The 25,582-nt window shown below is 38.1% G+C and overlaps 1 protein-coding gene across 2 annotated transcripts in view; it reads right to left on the reverse strand.

Annotated features, from left to right (window-relative positions):
* LOC117972676 (CD166 antigen homolog) overlaps nucleotides 1-11,556 on the reverse strand; it is a 37,423-nt gene extending 25,867 nt beyond the window's left edge. Inside the window, exon 1 of one of the 2 annotated variants that reach the window (XM_059028189.1) lies at nucleotides 11,144-11,556. In XM_059028189.1, coding sequence (XP_058884172.1) covers nucleotides 11,144-11,210 — 67 coding nt within the window. In that variant the 5' untranslated portion in view covers nucleotides 11,211-11,556. The remainder of the gene's footprint in view (nucleotides 1-11,143) is intronic. The other variant, XM_059028188.1, reaches the window with a different exon arrangement.
* Nucleotides 11,557-25,582: the final 14,026 nt, after the last annotated feature.

Here is a 25,582-nt window from a genome sequence, read left to right on the forward strand (position 1 = left end):
GGAAACAAAAGACAACCCAAATGTGCAATAACTTCCTACTAAATCCCTAAAACTACTGAAGAAACATTTTATTTAATTAACAATGTCATTGCGACACAGAAAGGGTTAAACACTTGTTGTGCATCCATTTTGCACACTAAGCAACAGCACATGCTCGTGTGTCTCTAGGAAGAAGTGCACCGAACTGGAAACTTCATTACAGAAAGACGAGTGGTACAGACGTAACTCCAAATACGGTTTGCGTCTCGTGCATATCCGCTGCAAATTTAAGGGCATTTCTGAAAAAAATAAAAAACCTTCTGAGCAAATAACCAAAAAAAAAGAATTTCAGTTGACAGGCTTGTTTTTCGCAAACAGAGCTCGTGTTTCTGTGCGATTTTCAAAATTGATGCAGTTAGATTAAAAATGTAAAATAAATAAACTACAAGGCAGCTGGAATGTTGCCCTGGGGCCGTCTCTGCTCTGGCAATCTTTGTTTCTGTACGTTTTGTTACACAAGGCTTAATTTAAAAGCTACCCCATTCTGTTCTAAAGGCAAACTATGCTTGAAAAAGAGACCCCCCCACTACTCCAGTCTAATAGAAAACTTCAATACCACCAGCATGCCAATATCAGTCAATGAGATCTTCATGCAAACATCATGGTGGTGGGGTTAAAGACATATTGAATGCTTTCCTAGTCTCCCCACACACCTAATACAACAAACGGCTCCCAATCCCCTCTAAATGTATGGAACACACAGTAGGTTAGAGGCTATTAAACTATTGTCCAGTAATTACTATTAACTTATTTATTTTACAACAGCATTACTTGTACAACAGCAGTCATGTGTCTTCTAAATTAAAACCAAAAGAGAAAAGGAAATAAATAAAATACTTTGTTAAGCAACAAGATAAAAAAAAAAAAAGAAATCCCCAAAAACTATGGATCGCTTCATCCGGGGGAATTATTGTGCTGTGTGTTTCAACTAGCAATATAGAAAACAGGCTTCATATGATCTTCAAGGTACTCTGTGTGCAAACCCTGTTATTAGGGGAATGCATCTGAAACGAGTTAAACACACAAAAGCACCAATTAAAAGACTTGCAAAAAGTTTTCTAGAACAACTTTTTACTCTCAAGATCCGGAGTAGCCCCCCATTGTGAACTGTATTAATGTGCTGTATCCCTTGGTTCCAGGCTAGGTTTCTATATAAACATTATTGGGAGGGGGGAGAGCTGTGGAATTTTGTTTTTAAAAGTACAACAATTAAAAGGTGCAACAGGTGAGTACAAAAAACCATTTTGTATGGCACAGATAAGAGACAGGTTTCTGCAAGTGGTCATCTAGGTACAATGTTCCTGCGTGGCAGTATCTGAACATACAAGTTTAATTGCAACATTCTTGATACAGCTGCTTGAAGCCATTTGAACCAAGACTAATTCAAATGAACAAAAGTTGTGCTCTTGTCCAATAAAAAAAAAGAAAAGACAGCTGCCTCTCCAGAATTGAAACTTGTCTTTTGCCATTTACTACAGACCACTTTTTTTTCATTCATTAGATCAATTGGCTAACTATAAAATGCCTGCAGCAACAAAAAAAAAATCACATCATAAAATGGGAGTCTGTTACAAAGAGGCGATTTAGTGTCACAGGTTACTTCTGGGGTTCTGCCTTTAGGCTGGGGGTCACTGCACAAAACACAGCCTTGTCCATCACAACACAGTGTTGTGTGCACCACTACAATGCAAGATGAATGATGCCCCAGGACTTCCACCATTACCAAGTCTAATACTTTTCAATGTTTAACTTGAGCTTCTTTTTTTACAATGAATTGAATGTGAAAAGCCCCCAGCAGAGCCCACATCCTGAACTGCAGGGTACGTTTATTTTAATAAAGTGGCTGGCACGGAAAACACGAAAAAATAAATGAGCACAGATGAAGCGCTGAAGAGCCGAGTCACCTTTGAGCTTCAACCACAATGCGAGCAAAGGCTATTAAAATACTATCATTTTCAGCCAGCACTTCAAGCTTTCAAGTTCTCAAGCGATAAGCCAATTCCATTATTGATATCAAAATGCATGCAAAGATCATTAGATTCTCACCCAGTGATGCTCATCTTTTTACAGACTGGATGTTCAAATTTCAGTCATCCTGGTTTGAAAAAAAAGGCTCCCAGCCAAACTTTCTTTAATGAGATATTGAACTGTCAGTGTAATCTAACTGGCACGAATTACATCACCAGCCCCGCCCCATCCTTATAATGTTGCAGAGCCCCTAAGAGGTTAGAAGTTGCCAAACAGTTACATTTAGACTAAAGGAAGTACATTACTACTGGAGAGCTTTCAACAAGCAACCTAAAGCAAGCCCTGCTTTCATGTCTCAATTATAGAATGGGTATACATTACTTTGTCCAGCACCAGGTCATGTTCTGTAAGCAGTGAAAGAACAAGCTATCATGGTTTGAAAATATCCTGTGTTGGTGTACATGCTTGTATTCTCCCTAGTCCACTTGTCCTCATTTGCAGAAGAGCAACGTTCATAGTTAGTCAACATGGGCCAGTTAGAAGTACTGTACTTTTTTTCTGAAATTTAACTGAAATTCCTTCATAGATGTTTTAGAAACTTAGAGGTGACAGCTTGTACAAATGCAAGGTAAACTGCCTACTCCTGTAACACGTAGTCATTTATACAAGCAATGCGGTTTGAGAGTACAAGCTAGGTGTGCAGAGATTTGCACAGGCTACCTCGTATAGACATCTCATCTTCCTTGAAAAAGCTCAAATAACACACCCCAACATCTGCAGCTGTAAACCTAGTTGTTTTGCCATGAGGCATATGGGAACAAAAAAAATGCATTCACTCTGGAATGCAAAGTAAGGCATCCACTGTAATCCTGCATATTTTATTATTATCTCCCCTCCTCCTGTTTTTTTTTTTTTTTTTAAAGCTCAGTTGGGAAACTTCTTTTCATATGGAGGCTCAACCATTAACTTCTTAATAAAAAGGCATAAGATGCAAATCCAGCCTGTATCGGAATGGGTTGCTTGAGGAATTTTAAAAGGATGACACCTCAAAGGGATTTGAGAATTGCAGGAATGCAAAATGATCATGTACATAGAAAAGCCATGCCCATGTATATGCAGAAGACTTCCCTACAGTAACAATGACCTCTTCAGGGGGAGCTAGATGTATGTATACAAAGAACCATCTTCCTGCTTGAAACAAAGGGGGCTGAATGTTCCTAAATCTCCAGTGGATTTTCCTCTCTCTCCCAGCCCCCTCACCTCCAGATCTCTTCATACAATTCAATTAAGGGAATTTTGCATGACAACTCCCAAGTGAAATCCCCCTTGTCACAGATGGACTAGTGCTTTCCACTGGTGTATTCACACAGCAGTGCACTTTTTACCATGGCTTACACATTTACAGCTCTTTCAAGAGAGAGAGAGAGAGAGAGAGAGAGCTGAAACAATTGTACTTGACCCCCTTGGTGGTCAAATAAATCATTTCCCAATGAATGCCATGCCTGATGGCTTAGACTAAACCGGGGGGTAAGCACGGATTCTTGTAGCAACCGTATATGAAGCTTGGAATGTCTGGATGAACATTCCAATTGAAAGATTCTTGTTTCCTGGACCACCATAAGACAGCGCTGTGCTTTAGTCACCTGCCAAGATCTGCTAAAGTACAATCTACCCTTACCCTCGGCTTCAGAACAGCAAGCGAACTGGGAAGAAAAATGAAACACACACATGCATTTTTTATACCTATTCTTGATGTGACAACAACAACAGATGTTCATCAGTTGGTGGGATAGATCAGGACAGGGAGATATCCAAAAGCAAACAGCTTGAGGCACACTGAAGCAGGAGAAGTGTTGCAACAGGTACAATAGCACAGCTCTGCAAACACATTCAACTGGAGACACTGCATGAAATGAAGTAACACATACAACACAGGGAGAATTAGAGGGTTGTTTCTAACCCCTTACTATTTAAATACAATAACTGTTATCATGTTTTCAAACAATGCCATAATCCAGAGTTTAGACACAGTTATTCATTTGTCGCATGAAAGAATGCATTTTCCTCGACTGGTAACACAGCCAATTGCTGGATTTGGTAATTGAAACTTTGTAGACAGTTGTCCATATAGCTTTAGGGATAAAACTGTCACAGAATAGCTAAAGAAAGAAAGAAAGGCAGGTGCTGTGATTTTATGAACAGCTATTCTTTAAATGGACACCAGAGAAACAAGAAGTCTTTACTAAACACATACAACCTTTTAATCCTCAGGCAACAAAAAGGGTGGATTATCTGCATTTAACAGCTTTGCTTCTAAAACGTGAAGAGTAGTGTAACTTGTTTTCTAAGCTTCCTTTTTTCCTCAAAAGGAGAGACTGGTTAAGCTTAACTTAACACCTTGAAAAGAAAACAAACCTACATCCCCATCCTCTCCTCACCCACCCTCCCATCCCCCTTCCCAAGACCCAACCCTCCCCCTCCCCAAGACCCAATCCTCACCCATATAAGCTTTTTCAGTGATACCATTAGCATCAAGACCTGAGCCAACATGTTTGTGACCTCAGTAATAAATGTGGGAATGTGACTCTCAGAAGACATTAATTCAAGCAAGAGTTTACATTTATTTATGGTGCCGGCTCCTCCTGGGGTGCCTATAGATAAAACAAAAAAAAAAATCAAAGCATGATTTAAACCGCACTGGTAAATGGGCTATGAAAAGGAGCCGAGAAGCTGCCCAAATAATCTGTTGAAGGGAATTGATGGCAGCCGAAGAGAATTTAACTTTAACAGCTACAAAGGCCTGAGTTTACCACCGGATTACTAAACAACTATTTAAAATAACAAAACAGATGAGGATGTGCCCATTGTTTACTACTCATGCAACAAAAAGCATGACAAAAGCAGCGAGCCCGTGGTACGGTTAATATTTACATTGCTTCACAAAGACAGGCATACCCTCATAAATTGAATTGTGCGCTGTCCCTCCTGAGGTGACCCCTGTGCAGCCATGCCTTGGACTCATCTGGTTGGTGATCAGTCACTTTGAACATGGTCATCACCATAAAAGTGGTCTATACGCATGACAGAGTCTGTAATAGATTGCATTTACCCCTGACACTTTTAGTGCAGGCACACCAAGCCTGTATAGGGTTACTTTATTTTTGGAGGGAAGGTATGGAGAAAAAAAAAAGAACAAAAAGAAACGAGATGGGGTGGATGAAACCCAATTCCATAAAGATACAATTATGGGGAAGAGCCATCTGTACAACAGTCTTCAAATGAATCATGGCTTTAAAGAGAAAACATTCAAATAACGAGGGGAGTCCGTTTGTAATGGGAGGCCTAAATCCCAAACTAAAATTGGTATTCCCTAATAGCAGAGAAAAGCTTCACATGAAGACAATTTTATAAATTGGAAGGGGCTAAAAACCAAAAAAAAAAACCAACATCCCTTAAGTGAAGTGGTAACTGAAATTAAGAGAAAGCCTGATGTCTACTTGATGGATAGCCTATGTGGAGCCAGGCATACAAATGTATCACTTTTCAGGATTACTTAGCACTCACAATTTAAGGAATTAGATTTAGCCGCTAAGATTAAAAACAAAGCAGGATTTAAGACAATGCTGTTCATTGCAATAGCTATTCTTCATTGGTTACGTACATGCTTATCTCCAAGTTTCTAGGCACTTGTATCAATAAGTAAATATATATTTTTAAAGCAATTCACAGGTGATTAGAAAAGTATTGGGTTGCAAATACATTTAGGTGGGCAACTGGGTACGTTTGCAGTAGTCTTAGTTAGCTAAATGGCTTGATATGTTTCTTAGATGCGCGTTTCAAGGCTATTGAAGGACTTGTTTGCTGACAAAGTATGTTACAGAGTGGGGGGGATGTTTGTGGTTTACCCAGAGAGAGACGGGACACATTCAATGAGAAGAGAAGCACAGCAGTGGACTCTGGTTTCCTCATCAGTGATCAAAATTAACATCCAAATGGCCATGACTTTAAGACCATGATAAAAACAACCCCTTGCCTGCAGAAGTGTAATGGCTGCACAGTTAAATGTTTTTTGATGGCTATTGATTTTCTTTAAGTGTGTTCTGACTACCAACCCCCCCCCCCAATCTAATCGAAGCCACAGTACTTCTCTAGGGACATTTCTGACTGCTGGCATTAAGAACAAATTCTATTTACTTTATTCCCTATTATAAGTAATGGTTAACTTGGCCACAGACAATAGTATATATATATATATATATATATATATATATATATATATATATATATATATATATATATATTTTTTTTTTTTTAGGCCCTGATCCTTACATGCTGAATCCAAAAGTGATTCTAAAACCATTTTATTTTCACTTCAAATGTCATTTGTGTAACTTTGAAAAGGTACATTTTCTTTGCTTTTTTAAAAATCGTTATTACAATGTATGGAGTCAATCAAATAAGTAGTGCAGCACAAAGCAAAATCAATCATTTAAAAACATGAAATTCATAGTCGCTATGCAATCATCAAAAACACACGCCAAGCAGCATTCTTTCCATGTTATCAGCCCAACCCTTTTCTGTTTGAAGGTAAACACTCTCTAATCAAAACCTCCTCCTTTTATGTTTAAACCAAGAAATCAGAGAGAAAACAAATGGGCTTTGTCTATCAGACAAGGCTTATTCTTGTGACAGAAGTCTGTAATTTAAGCAATCAGACCAGGGAGTGGTGTTCTCCTCACTCAAGGGAATATGGACTAGTCAATTAGCAAATTGACAATCATGTCCTTGGAAATGAAGACTAGAGTAGGGATACAAAAAAAACAGAAAAAAGATTGACATATCCCAATTCCCCCCGGAGCGACAGCTTTTACTGAAGCCGCCTTCCAATATAAACTCCCTTTCCTGGACATATGTGTTGTGAGGAGTGGGTGGTGGCAGTGCATATCACAGTGGTGAGAAGAGATACTGTACTTAACACAGGCAGGATCAAACAAGAGCAAGACCGATAATTATTTCAAACGGCCAGTCTGCTTGCCAAATCCATACTACCCCCACCCCATTTGCATGCTTATCAATACAATATGAAAAGGTGTTTGGTCATGTGTTATTAATATATTAAGATGCTGTTTTTCTCCCCCTGGGCAGATATTAAAGATTGGTATTCCTCCAATGTATGTGTTTTGTTGTTTTGTTTTTTTACATGAAATCAATTCTCTCATGTGAAATCACATGACTGTTTAATACACAGACCTATTGCACTTTATTCAATTAAATTCAAGGGCATACGACCCACTCGAAACAAGAGGATTCATTTGAATGTTATCCAGTAGTGCATACTGTATGTTAAAAAAAAAAAGAATCAATAAAAATAACTTGACCTTCCAGACTTCCCCCCTTCTCTGTTCTGCAAGTTACATTTTGGTGACAGGGAAGTTACATCACGGGGAAACAGTGCACATTCATAAAAGGAGAACTAAAAAAAATAAAAGCATGACTTTATGATATGTCATTTGCTTTTCCTGGAAAGTCCTTTATATAAAAAAAAGGCAAAGAAGCTATTTAGCTGAAAATAAAAATGTGCCGTCTCTGCCTAGTCTTTCCCCAGTGAAAAGTTTACTGGCAGACATTACTTTTAGGGCCTTTCTTACTTAACCAATAAACAGTTTAGATCAAGAACTGAGAAATGAGAAAAATGCCTTTGAAAAAGAATAAGAAGTCACGTGGATGCTCTTCCTTTTAACTCCCTCTACACACCCCGTCACACAATCACCCTGGCCATTTGACAGACTTGTGAAATAATGAGGTCACACGGTAGCAAAACGAAACTGTACTCATGTGTATAGTGTCAGGAAGAAAAAAAACACTCCTGAAAACTCTCCAAAGCCTATACCCAGTATATATCTTGGAAGTAATCCTAGCCACTGTGGTCTTATGCTGAAACTTTTTCAAAACATTACATCAACCCACATCTGAATTTAACTAGCTAGGAATACCACTTCAAAACATAGACGTTCTATAAAGCTAGCCTTTTCATTGCACTTTTTAAGACAGGGCTAGCCTCCAGCCACCTTTAGACGCTTGAGAAAAGATAACCAAGCCTGCACACTATTAAATCCACCTGGTCGCAATAACCAATGGCTGATGTAAACTCTTCAGCACACACACACACATCCATCTACACACTTCAAATCGGCTCCACCAAGGGTTATTTTTAGAGCTTGCAGTCTACACCACCCAGTACTGATAACCATTCCCAGCTTCGCATTTTGAAAAGAACTTAGGAAGCAAGTATTTTTCTTCACCTTCACCAGATTTAATCTATTTCCATTACAATTAGCTGTATCCTGTACTCGAGCGACACTCCTGTTTTTTCAACAGTTATTCAGCTTCAAGTCAGCCTCCCCTTATAACAGCTAATTTATTCTCATAGTAGATCCTGACAGGAGAGCACTATCGTTGCCATCTCATTTGATGGTTTTTGTGTTTTTTTTAATCAGATGGTAAAAGCTTTCTGCTCAATACTGGTATCTTTCTGAGGCAGAGGTTATTCTCGGAGGGGAGAGGGGGAAACAACTTCAGAAATCTATGTGGGCAAAACTGCAAAGCTATGAAATGTCCTTACTGATCAAAGCTGTGTCGCCTTTCCATTCAGAAGCAGTTTCTATACCACAAGTCATATACAGTAGAAATTAAGCACCTTATTCATTGTTCAGCCCTGGTTAGCTCAAAGTACATACCCTGTAATAAAAATATTTGAAATTGCAATGGAAGTTAATGCAAGACAGATTCCAATTGTTGTAATTAAAAGACTCCAGGCAGTTACATTTCCCCCTGCTAATTATATTACTGTTGTTGTAAGTTTGATGAATTCCTGTACTATTTTGTTGTAAACCATGTGACCCGATGTGACAAAAGGTCAGGACCTCTTCCCAAAACTAGATCACAAGTAGACTCAAAAACCCCAGCCAAGCAGTACAGTGTGAAGACAAGGACAGTCGGCTTAATAAGACAGTTTGTAGCAGGCGGGTGTAGATATGCTCAGGAGTGATTCTCACTTAAAGAGTAAACATAGTGAGCAGTATCTATTACCTCGTGTGTGTGTGTGTGTGTGTGTGTGTGTGTGTGTGTGTGTGTGAGAGAGAGAGAGATAGGCCTCCAGTCACCAAAGAGTTCAATAATGGAACAAAGACACTATCAACGCAGCACGTGCAGTATTGTGAATGGCATGGCATGTTGCATTACTTTTACCTCTGTGTGCCAAATCAAACGTGACACCACAAACAAACAAGCCAATTTGCATCTACACACTTCAATCCTGCTTGCTCAGTTTTACAGCTAGGCGCCAAACTGGGCGTGACACTTATACCCATTGCGTGATGTAGACTTTAGAAAAACAGGGTTCTAGAGATTTCTTTAACATCATATGGGTCCTGAGGCTTTCTATGAAACCCTCTTTTTGCATAAAACAGGTTATACTGGTACACTGAAGAGAGGGTCATAGGTTATATAAAAACCCAACAGAATAAAGACCCATTCCCATACACTCAACACTGGGTTCAGAAGCAAGAATCCAAAGGGTTCTAAACAGGGGGGTAATAATTACACAGAAGAAACCAGCCTACAGGTTCTTTACTTCTGATGGAATGGCTTGTGGAGCCACTCCTTCAGTCAGAATGGCCAGCCTGCCAGGCATTCAAATAATTCCCATACTGGACCCTCCCTCCAATAATGATGTACTAATTCAAGGGAGTGGTACAGGCCCGCTCATCTGAAAATACTACTCATCATGACTTTACAAAGTGCCACATTGTGTCTCAATCAAAGCTTGACAATAATCCTCCTACTTCAATCCCGACTGTGTGGTAAAGGGGCGATTTAAATACAGTAGTCAGCCTGCTATATACGAAAAAAGAGATTAGATATTTGAAAGGTGTCTGTGAAGACAGACACCAGCCGCTTTGAGAACAATGCGCTAACTAAATTGAGGGGTATTTATTAAAAAAAAATATATATGAGATTAGCACCAAAGGGTTGCTAAGCATCTGTTTCAGGAGCTTTAATGGTTCATTTAAGGGTGGTTCACATGAACAGACCGCGCTGAAAGGAAGACATAAGTTTAAATGCCGCAGTTAACTCCCTTTGTGTGCAGGGTTTTGAGATTGCGCGTAGTTTAAAGAATTATTTGTTGTGTATAGCGGTTGTTTGAAACAATACAGAAATGTATGGAGGCTATAATAGAAGACAGTTTTCGTGCAGATATTTTTCAAACAGACAAATATACGTGTCTGAATGAGCCCCTTCACAGTACTCTACAGTACGCACTGTGCATGTATTTTATTTACTTATTTCCTTGAAATTTAATATCAGAATGCATGGGGAAAAAGGTAAAAAGGACACTTGTCAGTTTTAACATTAAACAGCGACCACCAACACTTACCCTTTAAGTAAACAATAAGACTTTTAATTCAACCCTTTTATTTAAAAAAAAAATACACTCCCCGCTTTTTTAAAAAAACTTGTGCTTACTAACTTCACCAAACCTGAAAAGCAACTTCTAGCTCCTTCGTTGCTTTAAGCTGTTGCTCGAATGAACCTCAATGAATAAGTAACTGCGAATGGTTAGTATGGCCGATCAGGAAATAAAACGTCCAAGTTCACGGGTGAACGGGTCACTGGAGGAATTAGTCAGAATTACTTTTTTTTTTTTGCGTACTTAACCGGTAAGTTAAAGCTGTGACGTGTATTTTTTTTGTAATGACTCACCCTGAGATATTACACTGTATCATAATGGGATTTCCATTGAGACCACTAACTAATACATACCGAAACTAAAAAAGAAACACTATAACCCATAGAAACTTAAACCAAATGAATATTGCACTGTGCAACGCAACCATTCAGAAACCCCACAGATATACTTAATGCTTATACTCGCAATTACCTCGTATAACAGACCGCATGTAAAATGATTGTACCGGTACTAGACCAACTGCTGCTTCTGGTGGGACGCCAGCAGCTGTACACGATACAAACCTGCTTCTTACTCTCTCACAACTGCTAGTGCTATATATTAAATATGGTATTAAAGTACATACAGAAAAGAAAAAAAAAACATATTTATAAGAGAAAAACTTACCTTGCAGGGCTAGCGCTGATATCATGGCAAATAAGGCTGTAACCCAGGATACTGCCGAAGAATCCATCCTCAGAATGTCTTTGTGTTCTCGACGCAACCTGTTCGGTTTGTTACCTGTCTCTCAGGCCAAACTCGCGGACTTTGTCTTCTCCGTATGGTGGTGAAATATATATATATATATAAAAAGATTGTTATAAGAAACTTGTGTTCTCCTCTTGCTTTTAATGTCTATCCTAATTTAAAACAACAAAAATGCTTTTTTTTAAATATATATGTATCAACGAGGAAGTTGGTTTTATTTCACTTCTCTCTGCAGTATCACCCTGTCCACGCCAGTATTCATTCAGCAGGTGGAATGAGTGAGGAGGATGAGTTACACTACAAGGCTGTTTCTACTCAGAGACTGACTCCTCCTTTTGCTTCCCACCCTCAAAATTCGGAAACTCCCCCGACTCCCAACATCAGAGAGAAAGAGCTAATGGGGGATTCCCGAATGCTGGGCTTTACTTTTCACAGAATGTATTTAGTTTCTGTTTTGGTTGTTTGTTTGATAGATATGATATCACTTGCAAATATCACATGATCAGCTGCTTGCTGTCTTGTTTTATTATGCTGTGCAAAAGTCACATTCAGGAGTTACAATATATCCATGTTATGAGCATCAACAATTTACTCAAAGCCTCCACTAGTGTTTTCCACTACTACAACAACTTTGACTGTTATTAATACAGCTTAGTTTGGGTGAGAAGAAACCAAGCTTGTCATTTAGCATTCTTTAATTCACATTGACCTGAATCTTCAAAAACTTGTGATCACAACAACTCAAAGTAAACCATACATGAGCAGCTAATATGAAGTGTTGTCGTAGCTAATCCATCACATTTACCCAGTGGTTGTCAACCAGGTAAATGTGATTTATTTATTTATTTATTTTTTTAATGCATAGTTGACGTTCTGTAGATGACGCGGGTTGATTCTATGGTAGTATTAAAGCAGGTTGATTCTATGGTAGTGTAACTCCAAGTGTGCAAAATGTCAAAGGCTTGCACAGCAGTGTAGGTACTGGTTGAATATTTACAATACTTAATAGTGATAAGTGGTAACACAATGAGACTTTATTAAACACAATAAAAAAATAAAACGAAGGCACTGTTATTATTATTATTATTATTATTATTATTATTATTATTATTATTATTATTATTATTATTATTATAATACTAATATTTGTCTGAGAATAATTCAAAACATATTTCATTATAGACACATCTTGTGCAAGGATAGGCCACAGTCTGCCAAATTAAATAAATAAAGGTGTGGGGGCAGCCTGGTGTCTCCCATTAAAGTGAATTGCTGCCTGGACAGGTTTCAGATTAAGGATTGTATTTATTTATTACTGTGCATTCTCCTTCTAAAGAGCTGCCTCATTAAGATGCAGTACCCTCAGCTCCAGTCTCAAAAAGCAGACAGTGCAAACCCACACGTAACAGAGTCATCCCTACTAATGCCCTGCTGTGTGGGGTTCTTGTTAAGAGAGTCCTGTCAACTGAAATGGATACAGAGTCTGACAAGGACAGAGAGCCCGGTTTTCCACTGCGCTGCAATGATACCACATTTCATTTAGCAAAGTAATAATAATAATGATACCACATTTCATTTAGTAAAGTAATAATAATAATAAAACCTATGCCATTATTACACTTTCTGTGATTGCACCTGGTTCACATTTCCCTCTTACTCTTTCTTAAACTACATTCATGTTCATGTTCTAAGCCCTTTAAATTGGGAAACTTATCAAGGGGAAAGTGGAAATCCAGCTCATCATACTCCTAGTGTGCATTTTGTGTCTACTCTATTACTTATGAGTTTGTAATCACATCTGTGGTTACCCTTACAGAAATAAAATGCCATGTTACAAGCAATTTATGAAATTACAGCAATGCAGTACTGTCTTTGGGTATAGTAGCCTTACAATGGAGAAGAATGAAGGCGCTCTGAAACCGTGAGGCAAGTGAATGACACAGTTAAACATGAACTCTGAAAGGGATCAGTTCTACAGAGAGCACTGGGGGTACTCTTAACACAGTGAATACCAATGTGGGGGGAAGGCTGTCTATAGTCTTGTCATGTTTAAAAAAAAAAAAGAGAATTGGGAGTAATGAAAAGGCTACTAGAGCAAATTAGGGGCACCTATTGGAAACAATCACAAGGATTCAAGTTGCTTGTTGAGCCTGCAGTCTATCAGGCAACATTATATACTGTAGCATAAGTATTGATCTGTAAGGGTCTCAGCCCAACTGTGAAATATGGTAAAAACTGAACACCTTTTTTTCTGAGGGGTTTGTCTACTGCAGTCTGTCAAAACCCTTCTGATTAATGTTCTTTGAATAAACAACACTTTTTCAAAAGACAAAGCAACAGTCTTATGAACTTTCAATGACTAGTGTATAGGATGTAGTATATTGTCCTGTAATGATGCAAATGACCTGCACTCTAAACTGGGATGCTTATATGAAAGGTTTTCAACCCCTCCTGTTATGCAGAAGTGCCAAATCCTGCCCAGTGATAAAAGCTCTTGTAGGAATACATGTTCGTCGTACCTGTCCATTAAGTAGCAAAGGAAAAATAAATACAATCTGCAAACATATTGTGTTAGTACACATTAAACCCCCTGTTTCAGATTTTTGTTTTCTTCCCACAGCTGCCTCAAATTGACAGAAAGCTAATTTCATTGTGAGGAATGTTTTTCAACCAGAGGTCACCATGGGCCAGTTAATTCATACAGTTTACCAGCCATTCAGTATGGGATCACGGTAATGCCAACGATGTAATTGGACTTGGAATGATGGAATTTTGAATTTATGCAAACAAGCTATGCCTTGGAGTTCTTCAGCAAAACAAGCAATGCTCTCATCTAAAAGCATTTAAAACCTCTGTATACAGATTATATTTGGCTGTTGTTAAAAACATAGAAAAGGTCCTTAATGTAAACATTGGTAATAAATAAAACAACCTGTATGTTTTTAAAAAATCACTTAATCAATTATTATTATTATTATTATTATTATTATTATTATTATTATTATTATTATTATTATTTCCAATGACACCCTGGCTTATTGCAACTATCACATGACAAGTACAGATTAATTATTCTTATTTAAATTATTATTATCAAAAAAAGATATACATCACAGGGTTGTGTAAGACACAAGCTGATTTTCACCCCACTCAAGGTGGAACAGCCCTGCGCAGTTACATAAATAAGTGAAAAACGTAAACATAACAATTGTACTGTGCTTTGAGCCTTCTGTTCAAGGCTGAGGCTGGTGGGGGAGGGAAACTCTGGATCAGTGATACAGAGGTGTTTTCCTTACCCCAGGTTTTGTAATGTGCTAGCGTGATAGTGAAGCATCTCCAGCATCCCAGACCAGACATTTTAGTTGTGGAATCGTTGAATAACTGAGTGAAGTCATGTTGGTCCAGTTATACACAACTTATATGGACATACCTTTTTGTTTGGGACCAGAATAAATCATATCTGGAGAGAACCATAAAATGTTGGCAATGCCATGATAAGGCACTGCAGAAGAGACAACAGCAATAGACACAGCGAAGGGGTTCTCAGAGGAGGTAGAGCTGTCAAGTGGGTTGAACGCAGGCCCTCAAGAAGGGTTAGTCAGTGGATGCACAGTAGGCCCAATTTTTGTTCCGTTTAGACCAGTGCCTCCATTTCAAAGTAAGTAGCAATAAAAGTAGTACGAAACAACTCTTAAGTTTTAAATGTAACTACTTCCACCTATACAGAAGTTGTTACATGCAGCTAGTTTGTTAACATTATGATTCTCGCTTTTTAAAAAAACAAAACTGAGCCAAAATCTGACAAGCACTGGAGCAAACTAAACAAACACCAGGCCCTCTATCTTGTTTCCATAGGAACACTGAAATGTATCTGTGTTCATGCCGTGAAGTAAAATGTGATTACTCTTTATTACAGACACAGTATCTGCTGCTCAATCGCTTCAGTAAAGAGGTTAAACTGATGCATCTTACTTTCTGGACTTTCACTTACAATAATTTCCACAGCACTGGCTACAGTTTGTAAAATGTTCTACCTGCGTTACATTTTGAAACAGATATGGCAAAAGTGTAAGGTCCTCATTCCCTTTGGTAGTAAGCAGATAGCAATTATCTATGAAGCTCCTGAACAGGTGTGCAATAGCTGCTGGTGTTGGAGGCTAGACTGTGTGCTTTGTACATCATTTCATTACATTACTGGAGCCCCCCGCATGCAAATACATTTATAATTCTGTTTCTAATCATTTCCTGTAACACAGTAACCTTTAATCGTGTTCAATTTTACATTAAAATACACTCCATTGCTTAGCAATATTCTAATATTTATTTATTTTTTCAACATGACAATAACCTTCATAAATATGTTTTAAAAAAAAGAAAAAAAACACACCTTCCAGGAACTGAATTGGATTAATGGATTAAAAATCCTTCTTAGCTGAAGAACCTGTAAGTGTAGGTGCCTCAAGTCATAATGCCAGACCTTTTACAAACAAAGGACCAATCCCTGAGTCTGGCACCTAGGGAAGAAGCACACTTCTACCTGCCTGGTCCTACCTGTCATACAAAGAAAAAGAAAATAACAACAGCACTGTGAAAGGGCAAGCATTACGAAGCGTTGCCACGGTTATTTTGTAAGTATCTGGTGGGAATCGTACCTTCTCTCTAGTGGCAGAACATGGAAGCTCGAAACCAGGCAAAATGCATTGGTAGCCAGATCCTTTTGTTTAGTTAGCTACAGAACAGGTAGGCATCAGCTGGCAGAAATCCAGGCCTCCTGTCACCTCACTGGGAACCAAAACTATTTGCCTAGCAACAGAAAAGCTAAAGGAAGTCAGGTACAAATCCAGGACCCATTTTCACAAACCACTGCTAGCACCTAGCAGGCAGCTCGCTAGCAAGCTATCTTATTTTTTACCTGTTATTTAATTTTTTTTTTAAAGATAGAACGATACAGTTTAGTAGCAATCCACTCACCAAGTCTCTATGATTAAAGGATAAATGTGTTATTTTCTTTCTTTTTTCTCTTTTTTTAATTGAAGTTAATTGGATTCAGCAGATCTGCTACGAAGGACTGCTTTGTGAAACTCGCCCCCAGGTTTCCACAATCAGTTCATTCCAACCTCACATTTAAGAGAATTTAACTGGAGTTAAACTGCAGTGAAGATGCAATAAGTGCAGTTAATACACAACAGGATCATGTTTTTGGGCCATCAGAACCAAATAAAAAGCATTGACTTACAGGAGTTAAGGTTCAGCAGTTTTTCATCAAATCGAAAACTGGAAATGAGGAATTTGGGGGTCACTTTTGATCCAAATTTATCATTCAAGTCTCATATTTAAGAAATTACTGATATTCCTAAATGTGTGGTGTCTCTTTTGCAGCTATTTCAAAACACTGCTGCCAGAATTCTAACCAAAAAAACATTGTAAAATGTTGTAAAGCGTCTTGAGGTCCTTGTGATGAAAGGCGCTATTTAAATGTAAATAAATAAATGTTAAGAGAAAACATTACCTTAATGCTCAGATGTTTGAGTTCAACATATGTTTTCGTTTTCAATGAACACATTGCAATCTGCAGTTATACAAGGAGTTAGAAAACGATCCCTCAGAGGTTTATTTGATGTGTTCAAGGGGTTTATGCTGAACAGAAGAGTAAATCAGTTTGCTATGCTGATTACTGCAGTGAGCTGCACATGCTTGTGCTCAGTGTCTATGGAAGTGCAGTAATTAAATGGTTTTTAGGTGGTCGTGTGGATGTTAAACTCTTATTAGAGTTAAAGTTTCTTATTATTATGTATGTATGCTAAATTAAAAAAATCAATTATAATTGGATTACATATAATCTATTCAATAGATATTTAAACAATCCCATACTGAGCATCAGACAAATCTTTTAAATAAAATGAATGAATGCTTTAATCCATCTGATAATGATTTTATCAGAGCAACAGAAGCCTACTGTATGTATATGGTGTGCTGTTTATACTTCAGACAACGTTGTTATGTCTGGCCCGCTGTGTAAACACAGACAATGCGATAGCTACAGGTCAATACCTGCAACCTTTGCCTTTGATATATATGTAATGACTTCGCTAAGATTAAAGAATAGGTTTTAATCAGCCTGCAAGGATAAAATTTTCAGTGAGCCAGCAGAACCCTTGATCAAACAGCACATTGTATGATATTGTAAGTGTATTCACGACACCTTGTCTTTCCACTTTCAACTCAACATCATTTGGGCGCCTTGAACCCTACACATAAGCAATATAACTGCAGGTAAAGACTGACCAACATGACTGTCTCCTTAAGCCAGGGGTTACATTTGGAAGAGTTATTTACAAGCAAGGCTACTGAATGTGAAAAGGGAAACCAGCTTAGAGCCCATTGTTATAAACATGAGCCATACAAACTGTGGTTTGAATACCAACACAATGAACAGAGGTTGCATTGAGTGGCTTTCCATTGCAGAATAACTGTGGTACAATTAAGAGCTACCACTAGGCCATTTTCATTCTGAAAAGCAAAGTCTGAATAATCTGTGGGGGGGGGGAGGGAAGAAAAAAACCTTTGCTTCCTGCATGGCGAAAAGATTGAACGTGAATAACAAGAAACCCAAGCATTTAACCGTCCCAGATACTCAAACAAAGACAAGTTCACAATGGGGTGACTTAAAGATATCTGATCATCAGTAAGACCGTTTTAAAGCAAATATGTCTAATTTATTACATCAAAAAGGAATCCCTGATGAATATTAACACTCAGTTTTGAGGTCTACTGTAGAATAGCAATGTCATTTTATTTGACATTATCTAATATTAATTACAATTAAATTACAGTACTGTTGGTTACGCTTTAACAGCTAGGTTCACAGATCCCGATCAACGCTAGTCTTGGACTACCTTACTTATGGTAACATTAGGATGTCCAGGGTTAGTGCTAATCAGGGTCTGTGAAACCACCCATAATTAATTCATATTACAGGGGTGGAAATAAGAGTCCTACTGCATAGCAGTTTAATCCATCCCAGGTTTTACTATGAGCTTCATTAGCCACAGCGTATATAGGTAACAAACTCAGGTGTATTATGAGTTATTAAACTCATAATAAAACCAGCAATTAATCAAACTGCTATGCAATGGCAGTCTCATTTCCATCCCTGTATTAAACCTCAAACCTCATTGTGGACAGGGGGGCATATTACCTTCAGTATTTAATTAACTTTACTCAACCTGGCTGCCCTTAAAAGACCTTGAATTATATTGCTTAGTTGTTTGGTTCTAGTTTCGAAAACATTTCGAAGCCCAAGGGTTGACTGTATCAAAATAAATGTTTATTTCATATGGATAACCATGTGTTAGTTGATATGTTATTAAACTGTTATTAACATAACTTAGGAAAGAAAGCATTACCATAGTTATTGACATAAAAAGGAAGCATTACCGGTACCAAAATACCTAATACCCAAATAGCAGATGCAATTGTGTTTTAGCAATTTAAAAGTAAAGTTATTTAAAAATTAAACATTAAAAATGTTTAAAACATTTTCTGGCAGAGTTGCCAGATATCATATGCTGTATGTCAATTTTTTTCATTAAACGCGGTCCAAAAAAAAATTCAGCTTCAGACTGAAATGTACCCTCAGTGAGAGTGGTGTCTGAATACAGTCAGTACTCAGGGTTAAATATTCATTTACTAAGTGTGGCTGTTTTATTATTAGTCGAGAAGATTATTTCTGTGGGGAATGTGTTTATGATCTCTGTAGGCAAGCAATATTGTTATTTAAGAAAACAAGCCCTCTAAGGTGAGTGGGTTTTCACAAATGACAGAAAATAGTGCACTCTCACAGTCAAGAATCACCTAGGCAACCCATGACACCCGCAGTAAAGTCCACAGCTACCACACTCTCCCACTGATTAGAGAGTAAAGGTGAAAGGCTTCCTGTATTAAAGCGTGACACCATAACTCGGAACACAGGCATCAAAGAGCGGACATGCTGGGCTTGCAAGGGGCTCTGTGGGAAGCCTTCCTCCGCCTGGGGGCCTCCACGTCAGGGTTTTCAAAAAGAATATCTGCACGAAAAAAAAGGGCAATCACCTTCTGCTTTTATACGCCATCAAGCTTTATATTTGATTGGATTAATTTTGTTATCATGTACTTTAACTGTTTTCTCTCATACGTTCTATGTGTCCTGTGGTGCTTCACAATACTCTACCTCACCCCCAACCCCAGGAACATGCCCAAGGAAAGAGAGCGTCTACAAAGAAGAGGAACATCAGGGTCACCTCCAGTGCACTGGTTATATTTAACAGTTCAGTAGTAATAGTCACTCTGCAATGTACACACTTTTAAGCAAAGAACACTTATATGGCCAGGTTAGCACTAATCCTGGTCTACTTCACCTAAGGTGAAGGTCAGTGCTAGTTACAGTATGTGAAACCCGTGGTACTAAAAAAACAATGAATGAAAAATGCCAGCTTTCACACTTAATGTGAAAGGGAAACACACCAGTGATATTACAAAACTAATCAACACATACTTGAGCCCTAAAGATATAACACATGTCATGAATTTAAAACAAAGTTTTTATGTATTAATTATAGCCCTGCAAGTAGAATTTTAACTAAAACTAAAACTTTGGGGAACAAAGTAAAAATAATGAACAGTGAAAAAGTCAGCTGTCTGATAAAGTACAGCACACAGAAGCAAGCAATAAACGGACACCCACGTCACACATTACACATCCCTGTTAACACTGCAGCTTGAAATGAACATTCAGTGTTGTTTATTTGCTGGTTTTGCCTGTTTCCTTTTCCTTTTCCACAAGATGCAAAAAAAAAGAGCTTGCTAAATGACTCATTCTAATTTTTTATCCTGCTGGCCTGTCTACAGTAAAGAATCGATAGCTAATTAAAACCTGAGAGGGAGCCCTGTCTCTATCATGGGTGCTTTTTAATTTTCTTACACCAGTTGTCAAGCCCTTTGCCTTTAGAGCCGAGCCTTTTTATGTAACCCTACACCTGCACACGTGGGTAAGCAGATGGATAAAGCTAATCTAGTGTAGCAAGGCACTTCATGTTTAATAATATTCTATGCTGTGTTCTGCTTGCACTGAAAAACACCTAGGAAGCCCTAAGTAACAACAATTATATTAACCATATACTGATGTAGGTCATGATTATACTAGAATATCCTAGATTATCCCTAAACAACGTTTAAACACATGTACCTGTACTACAATATTATTACAGCGATGCTCTATATGTCAACTATTTAACTGCCTTCAAATGTTCTGTTTATGAAAGATGCTGTATTAGTAAAAGTATTGCGTGAATGGAAAGGAGTCTCCTGTTGCATAGCAGTTTCACCCATTCCAGGTTTTAATACAAGCTTCCTTAGCCACAATGTATAGGTAACAAGCTCAGGTGTGTCTTAATAAGCTCATAGTAAAACCAGGAATGGATCAAACTGCTAGCACGGAGAGTCGTATTTCCATCCCCCGGTACTGTATTGTTTGCATTCCTGTAGCATTTTTTTTTCTTCATATGGTAAGTTGTCTATAACAAAATTGCAACCTATGGGGGTAGGGGTGGGGGTTCATCATGTTGTGGGTGACCTTGCCTTTTCTATTGAAACTGAGCAGTGTGACCCTTTAACTTCCTCGTCAAACAGGGCAGAGCTGCTCACTTTTACATCTGCTGCAGGCAATAAACCGACCCTCCAGCTTTGTTGTCATTACACTGGACAGGGCTGGGGGCCAAAGGGCGTGCCAAGAACTACGCAAATACTGTGGCTGGAATGTCCTCAAACCCCTGTTTGACATCACTTCCTATTTGGCCTACCAGGCTACCACTGCTGGAGACACCTGCCAGTCAGAATAAGGGCCCCTATTCACAAAGGACTGTTTTTTAAAAAAGGATCTTTAGACCATAAATTGATTAATGAAATCAAGTTTATAGTTCATTAAACCTTTTCCAGCTGCTTTAGAAAGGCTCAAAGTTTATTCTCAATTTTCAGAGCACTGTTTGATCGAAGAAAACGTTTCTAAACACTCTTCAAGTTTTCTCTTCCGTTATAAAAGGTTTGTGAATCGGGCCCAGGCTGTGTATTTCAATTCAGGATACCACTGTATAAGCAGGAACATAAGTATCAGTGTCTTCTGACTGTTTCAGTCACCTGCCAAGGAATCTGCAAGCAATCCTTTATCAGACTGCACCCTGCTATGTTTAGATTAATTAGTAGCAGATACATGGGGATAATCTGTGTTGTAGAGTATAGTGTTTGGAGTTATCTGGAGATGTGAAAAAGATCCTCATCCTCATCTATTTAACAAACCTGATTTGAATCTGTAAACCTAATTATTGGCAAGCAGTGTGCTTAATGTATTTGAAAGCACTTCAGCAGGATCTGTAGTGAATACATGTTTCTGAACCCAGAGTGTCTAATGATGTGTGGGTTTCTGTTGCTAGTGGGTGTCTGGTATTGTGTTTTTACAAATGTATCATGGTTCATTTGTCTTTTAATATGTAATATATTATCATTTGCTGTTATTGTATCCTACACTAAAGAAAACTGCAGTGATACTGTGTCTGTTTTGTCACCTGGGCAACATCCATGGAAACCAAATAGTTGCTTATAGGTTTTAATAAATAAATAATGAAATAAGTAGCTGGCATTTATAAAAGAAGATTCTTTAGTGTTAGGAACATTTCTAAGGAAAAGGGCTTACATTGGTACCAGTGTTTTATACAGTGAATGTGTGACTTTTAGATTAATGTTGTAAAATATCTGTATCCATTTGGGTTATTTTCACACTATACACCTCTAATAACACTGATATCATGGCCGCAAATTATATCTATATGAATTCAATTGGAAAAAAAAGTTATCCCAATGACGTTCCATTAGAACAAATCTGCTAGAACTGCTGCTAGAAAATTCACAAGAAAAAAAAAAAGCGATTCCAATAATGTCATTCCCATGAAATTCTATTGGAATTCATATTACATTTATTTTAAATTGCTGCTGACTTCCGAAGCATGGATAATCTGGTTCAAGTCCCTTAACAAACCAACGTACCTCTCCTACCTTAGAGGAAAAGGAAATGAGGTGATTCGATTAGGTTTCATTGCAGAACAGGACCTGACAATATCCATAAGCCCTCAAACCAGACAAACTGAATGGTAACTCAATATGGGAAGAAGATCTATAAGACACTCAGCAGACTAACCTTTCAAATACTGGAGCACATTCAATTACCACATACATGAAAAACTGACCACTATTTGTGGGCTTGAATTCTGCAGCTTTGGATAAAAGTTTTGCATCACCTAAAATTTTAAGATTCGGACATCATTTAAAAGAAAAAAAAAAAAGATATGAACATAATTTAGATATTTTATTCAACATCACGTAAAGAAACTACAAAATTATATCGCAAAAGTCTACTGGAAGTATTTCATATTAGATTTCAATTTTTTTTTTAAATTTATGTCAGTTTTTTGTTAAGTATATGAGAAAACTACAAAAATGTAAGTAATTCTACATGTTAACGTAACACTATTCAGCAGGTTTCATTTGACTTTATGAAGCAAAATGAAGCAATGCTATAGGGTGGTGATAATCTCTTTGCTGTAGCTGTACATTAAAAGTGTAAAAGGGATTTTGTTCCTGCACTGTGACTGTGAAATGATAAGCAGCCTCCTGAAATGAAGTGACTGATGGGTCCGGGAGGATATTTGGAGGTGTGATGTCACTTCTTTGCCAGCCACCTCTTTGTCAAAAGCAACAGTCACAATCAATGATTACTTCATTAGCTTATGTGATTGAGTGTACAAGGCATATGGTCGATGGCAGGTCGGATCGTTCTCGGGGGGGGGGGGGGGTCTGTTTTGTTGTATTGATTTCAGTGTTCGTCAAAGGATTTCAGATTAGAAGTCTTTTTTTTTTTATTTAAGCCTTTCATGGGTGAGGTGAAACTTCTAAGGAAGTCAGGTAGACATTTGTTTTGTATTGGCTAATCTTCTCAACAGTGTTGGTTTGTGGTTTCTATAACATGAAAGACCTGTAGTGCATACAGTGTATGTGTATATAGAATCTTCTTTACAGTATTCTGTCTCTTCACAGCTGAAATGTTGACTCTTTTTTTCAGCACTGAATAAGCTTAACTTTCTTTCTTTTGCAGTTGACTCGGCACTCAGCACCCCGACTCGTCCCTTTAACAACTGGATCAATAGTCAAACAAACAGGGGATTAAACATGAAGCACTCCTAGAGTTTAAAATACAGCAGTGGCATTCCAGTCTGCAGCGTGGATCTAAACGCTTTATTTGATTAGCCTTTGTTCCCATATCGACCTTTGAAAAAGCCATAATAGTAGTACAGTATTTCAGGTTAGATTTCAAAATGTCACATTTCATTCGACTTTACAATGCAAAATCAGTTCATTTGATAGGGTGAGGCAAAACCTTTGGCCATAGCTGTAGATTATCTGGGTATAATCCATTAAAGTGTTGATTTTCTACAGATCATCTTACCGTACACAAATATTTAACCTATCGATAATTATTCTGCGAGTCTGAGTACCCTCTATATGTATGAGCCCTGGATGTTATCTTATTTCCAGTGGGCTCTTGCACATCATTTCTTGGGCAATGGGACACTGAACAGCCCTTAAAGTGCTTTACTCCTGCTCTTCTGTTTTCTGACAATGGATTTTCTTGCAATGCAAATGCAAATTACTATCAGTGCTTATTTGATGGCAGTTCAAAGCAGATGAAAAACAGCAAACAGTATGCATCCTATACAGAGGTGCACTGCTACCCATTGCAGTAGCATTGGGCAAATTGGACACACATGCAGATAAGGGAGTTGTTTAGCAATTACAACAGTGTTACATTTAGTTAGAGGGATAATGGCTTATAAAAAGGAGGGGTTACAGAGGATTGGAGTGACCCTTGTATTTCCATTGACCTCTAAAGATCACCAGAGGTTGCTTTCATGTCACTTGTCCCATTCAGGAACAGATGTGTGGTCAGTTACAGAAGGGTGTTGATGGCTCCTGAAGTAATGTATGGCTAATGGGATCTGCAGTTAAAGCAAAGAAAGTCACTAACAGCGGCAAGCCGTGCATTTATTAGGTAATTTTATGAAGTCCTGCCTAAGGTGGAAGTAGTAACAGGGATACCGCATTGCAAACATATGTGTATGAGATAATGTGAGCAGCCCTCACAAGGGCATTTTTCACACATCAGTAATCATTGAGTTTCTCTGAATTGTTCAACCAGAACTTTAAACACAATCACGTTCACAAGTACTAAAAAAATGTATAATAGTGTGTTATAAAATTACTGAGTATGCGCCACAAATATGTTAAATCATCCATAAACACACAAAATATAGAATAAATGAAAGCTATTTCAAAAGTATAGTTGAATCCTTCTGTAATTGTTTCATCCTTGAGGCTGTTTCACTCTTAAAGAACCAACATGCCTTTGCTACAGTCCCACAATACCAGCTTTCTTCAAAGCTGTCGCTGTTTTTTAGTCTTTAGGGCTCGCCGCTGCATTTCATCTATTCAGTTATTATTATTATTATTTATTCCTTAGCAGACGCCCTTATCCAGGGCGACTTACAATTGTTATAAGACATCACATTATTTTTTTTACATACAATTACCCATTTATACAGTTGGGTTTTTACTGGAGCAATCTAGGTAAAGTACCTTACTCAAGGGTACTGCAGCAGTGTTCCCCACTGGGGATTGAACCCACGACCCTCCAGTCAAGAGTCCAGAGCCCTAACCACTACTCCACACTGCTGCCCAGATCGAGATCAGTTCCAGATTGAATTATACATATGTTCTCAACCTGGTGTAAGCAGAAGATATTTTTGAAGTCTACACTAGCCTACTGCTGCACAGCTAATTGTTTACACAATGAAACCCCAGCATGGGAAACCATCACTTTACATCTAAATGCAGGGTGTAACAGCTACTGCTGCATCTGACACCATTTGCTCTGATCTTCCATTTCCTGTCTACAGATCCTTCAGGACCCAGGCTTGTGTTGTTCAAGTCAGTTGTTCTGTTGCTCTGCTATATTTGGTTCCACACTTTGATTATTTTTTTCCTGCAGTGACCAAAAATGCAGATTAGTGCAGCACTGGAGAGGAAGTCATTTACAGCTGCCCTGCGCCTCTACAGCCTCCTGGCAGACTTTAGGAGAGAGAGAGAGAGAGAGAGAGAGAGAGAGAGAGAGAGAGAGAGAGAGAGAGGGGGGGGCATATGAGTTATTAACACAGACATGGAGACGAGCCATACTTAGCGGAATTAATTAATACACAGATAATGCACTAAATAATAGCA

The sequence above is a fragment of the Acipenser ruthenus genome, chromosome 8 (assembly GCF_902713425.1).
Source record: "Acipenser ruthenus chromosome 8, fAciRut3.2 maternal haplotype, whole genome shotgun sequence".
In the NCBI taxonomy this organism is placed as follows: Eukaryota; Metazoa; Chordata; class Actinopteri; order Acipenseriformes; family Acipenseridae; genus Acipenser; species Acipenser ruthenus.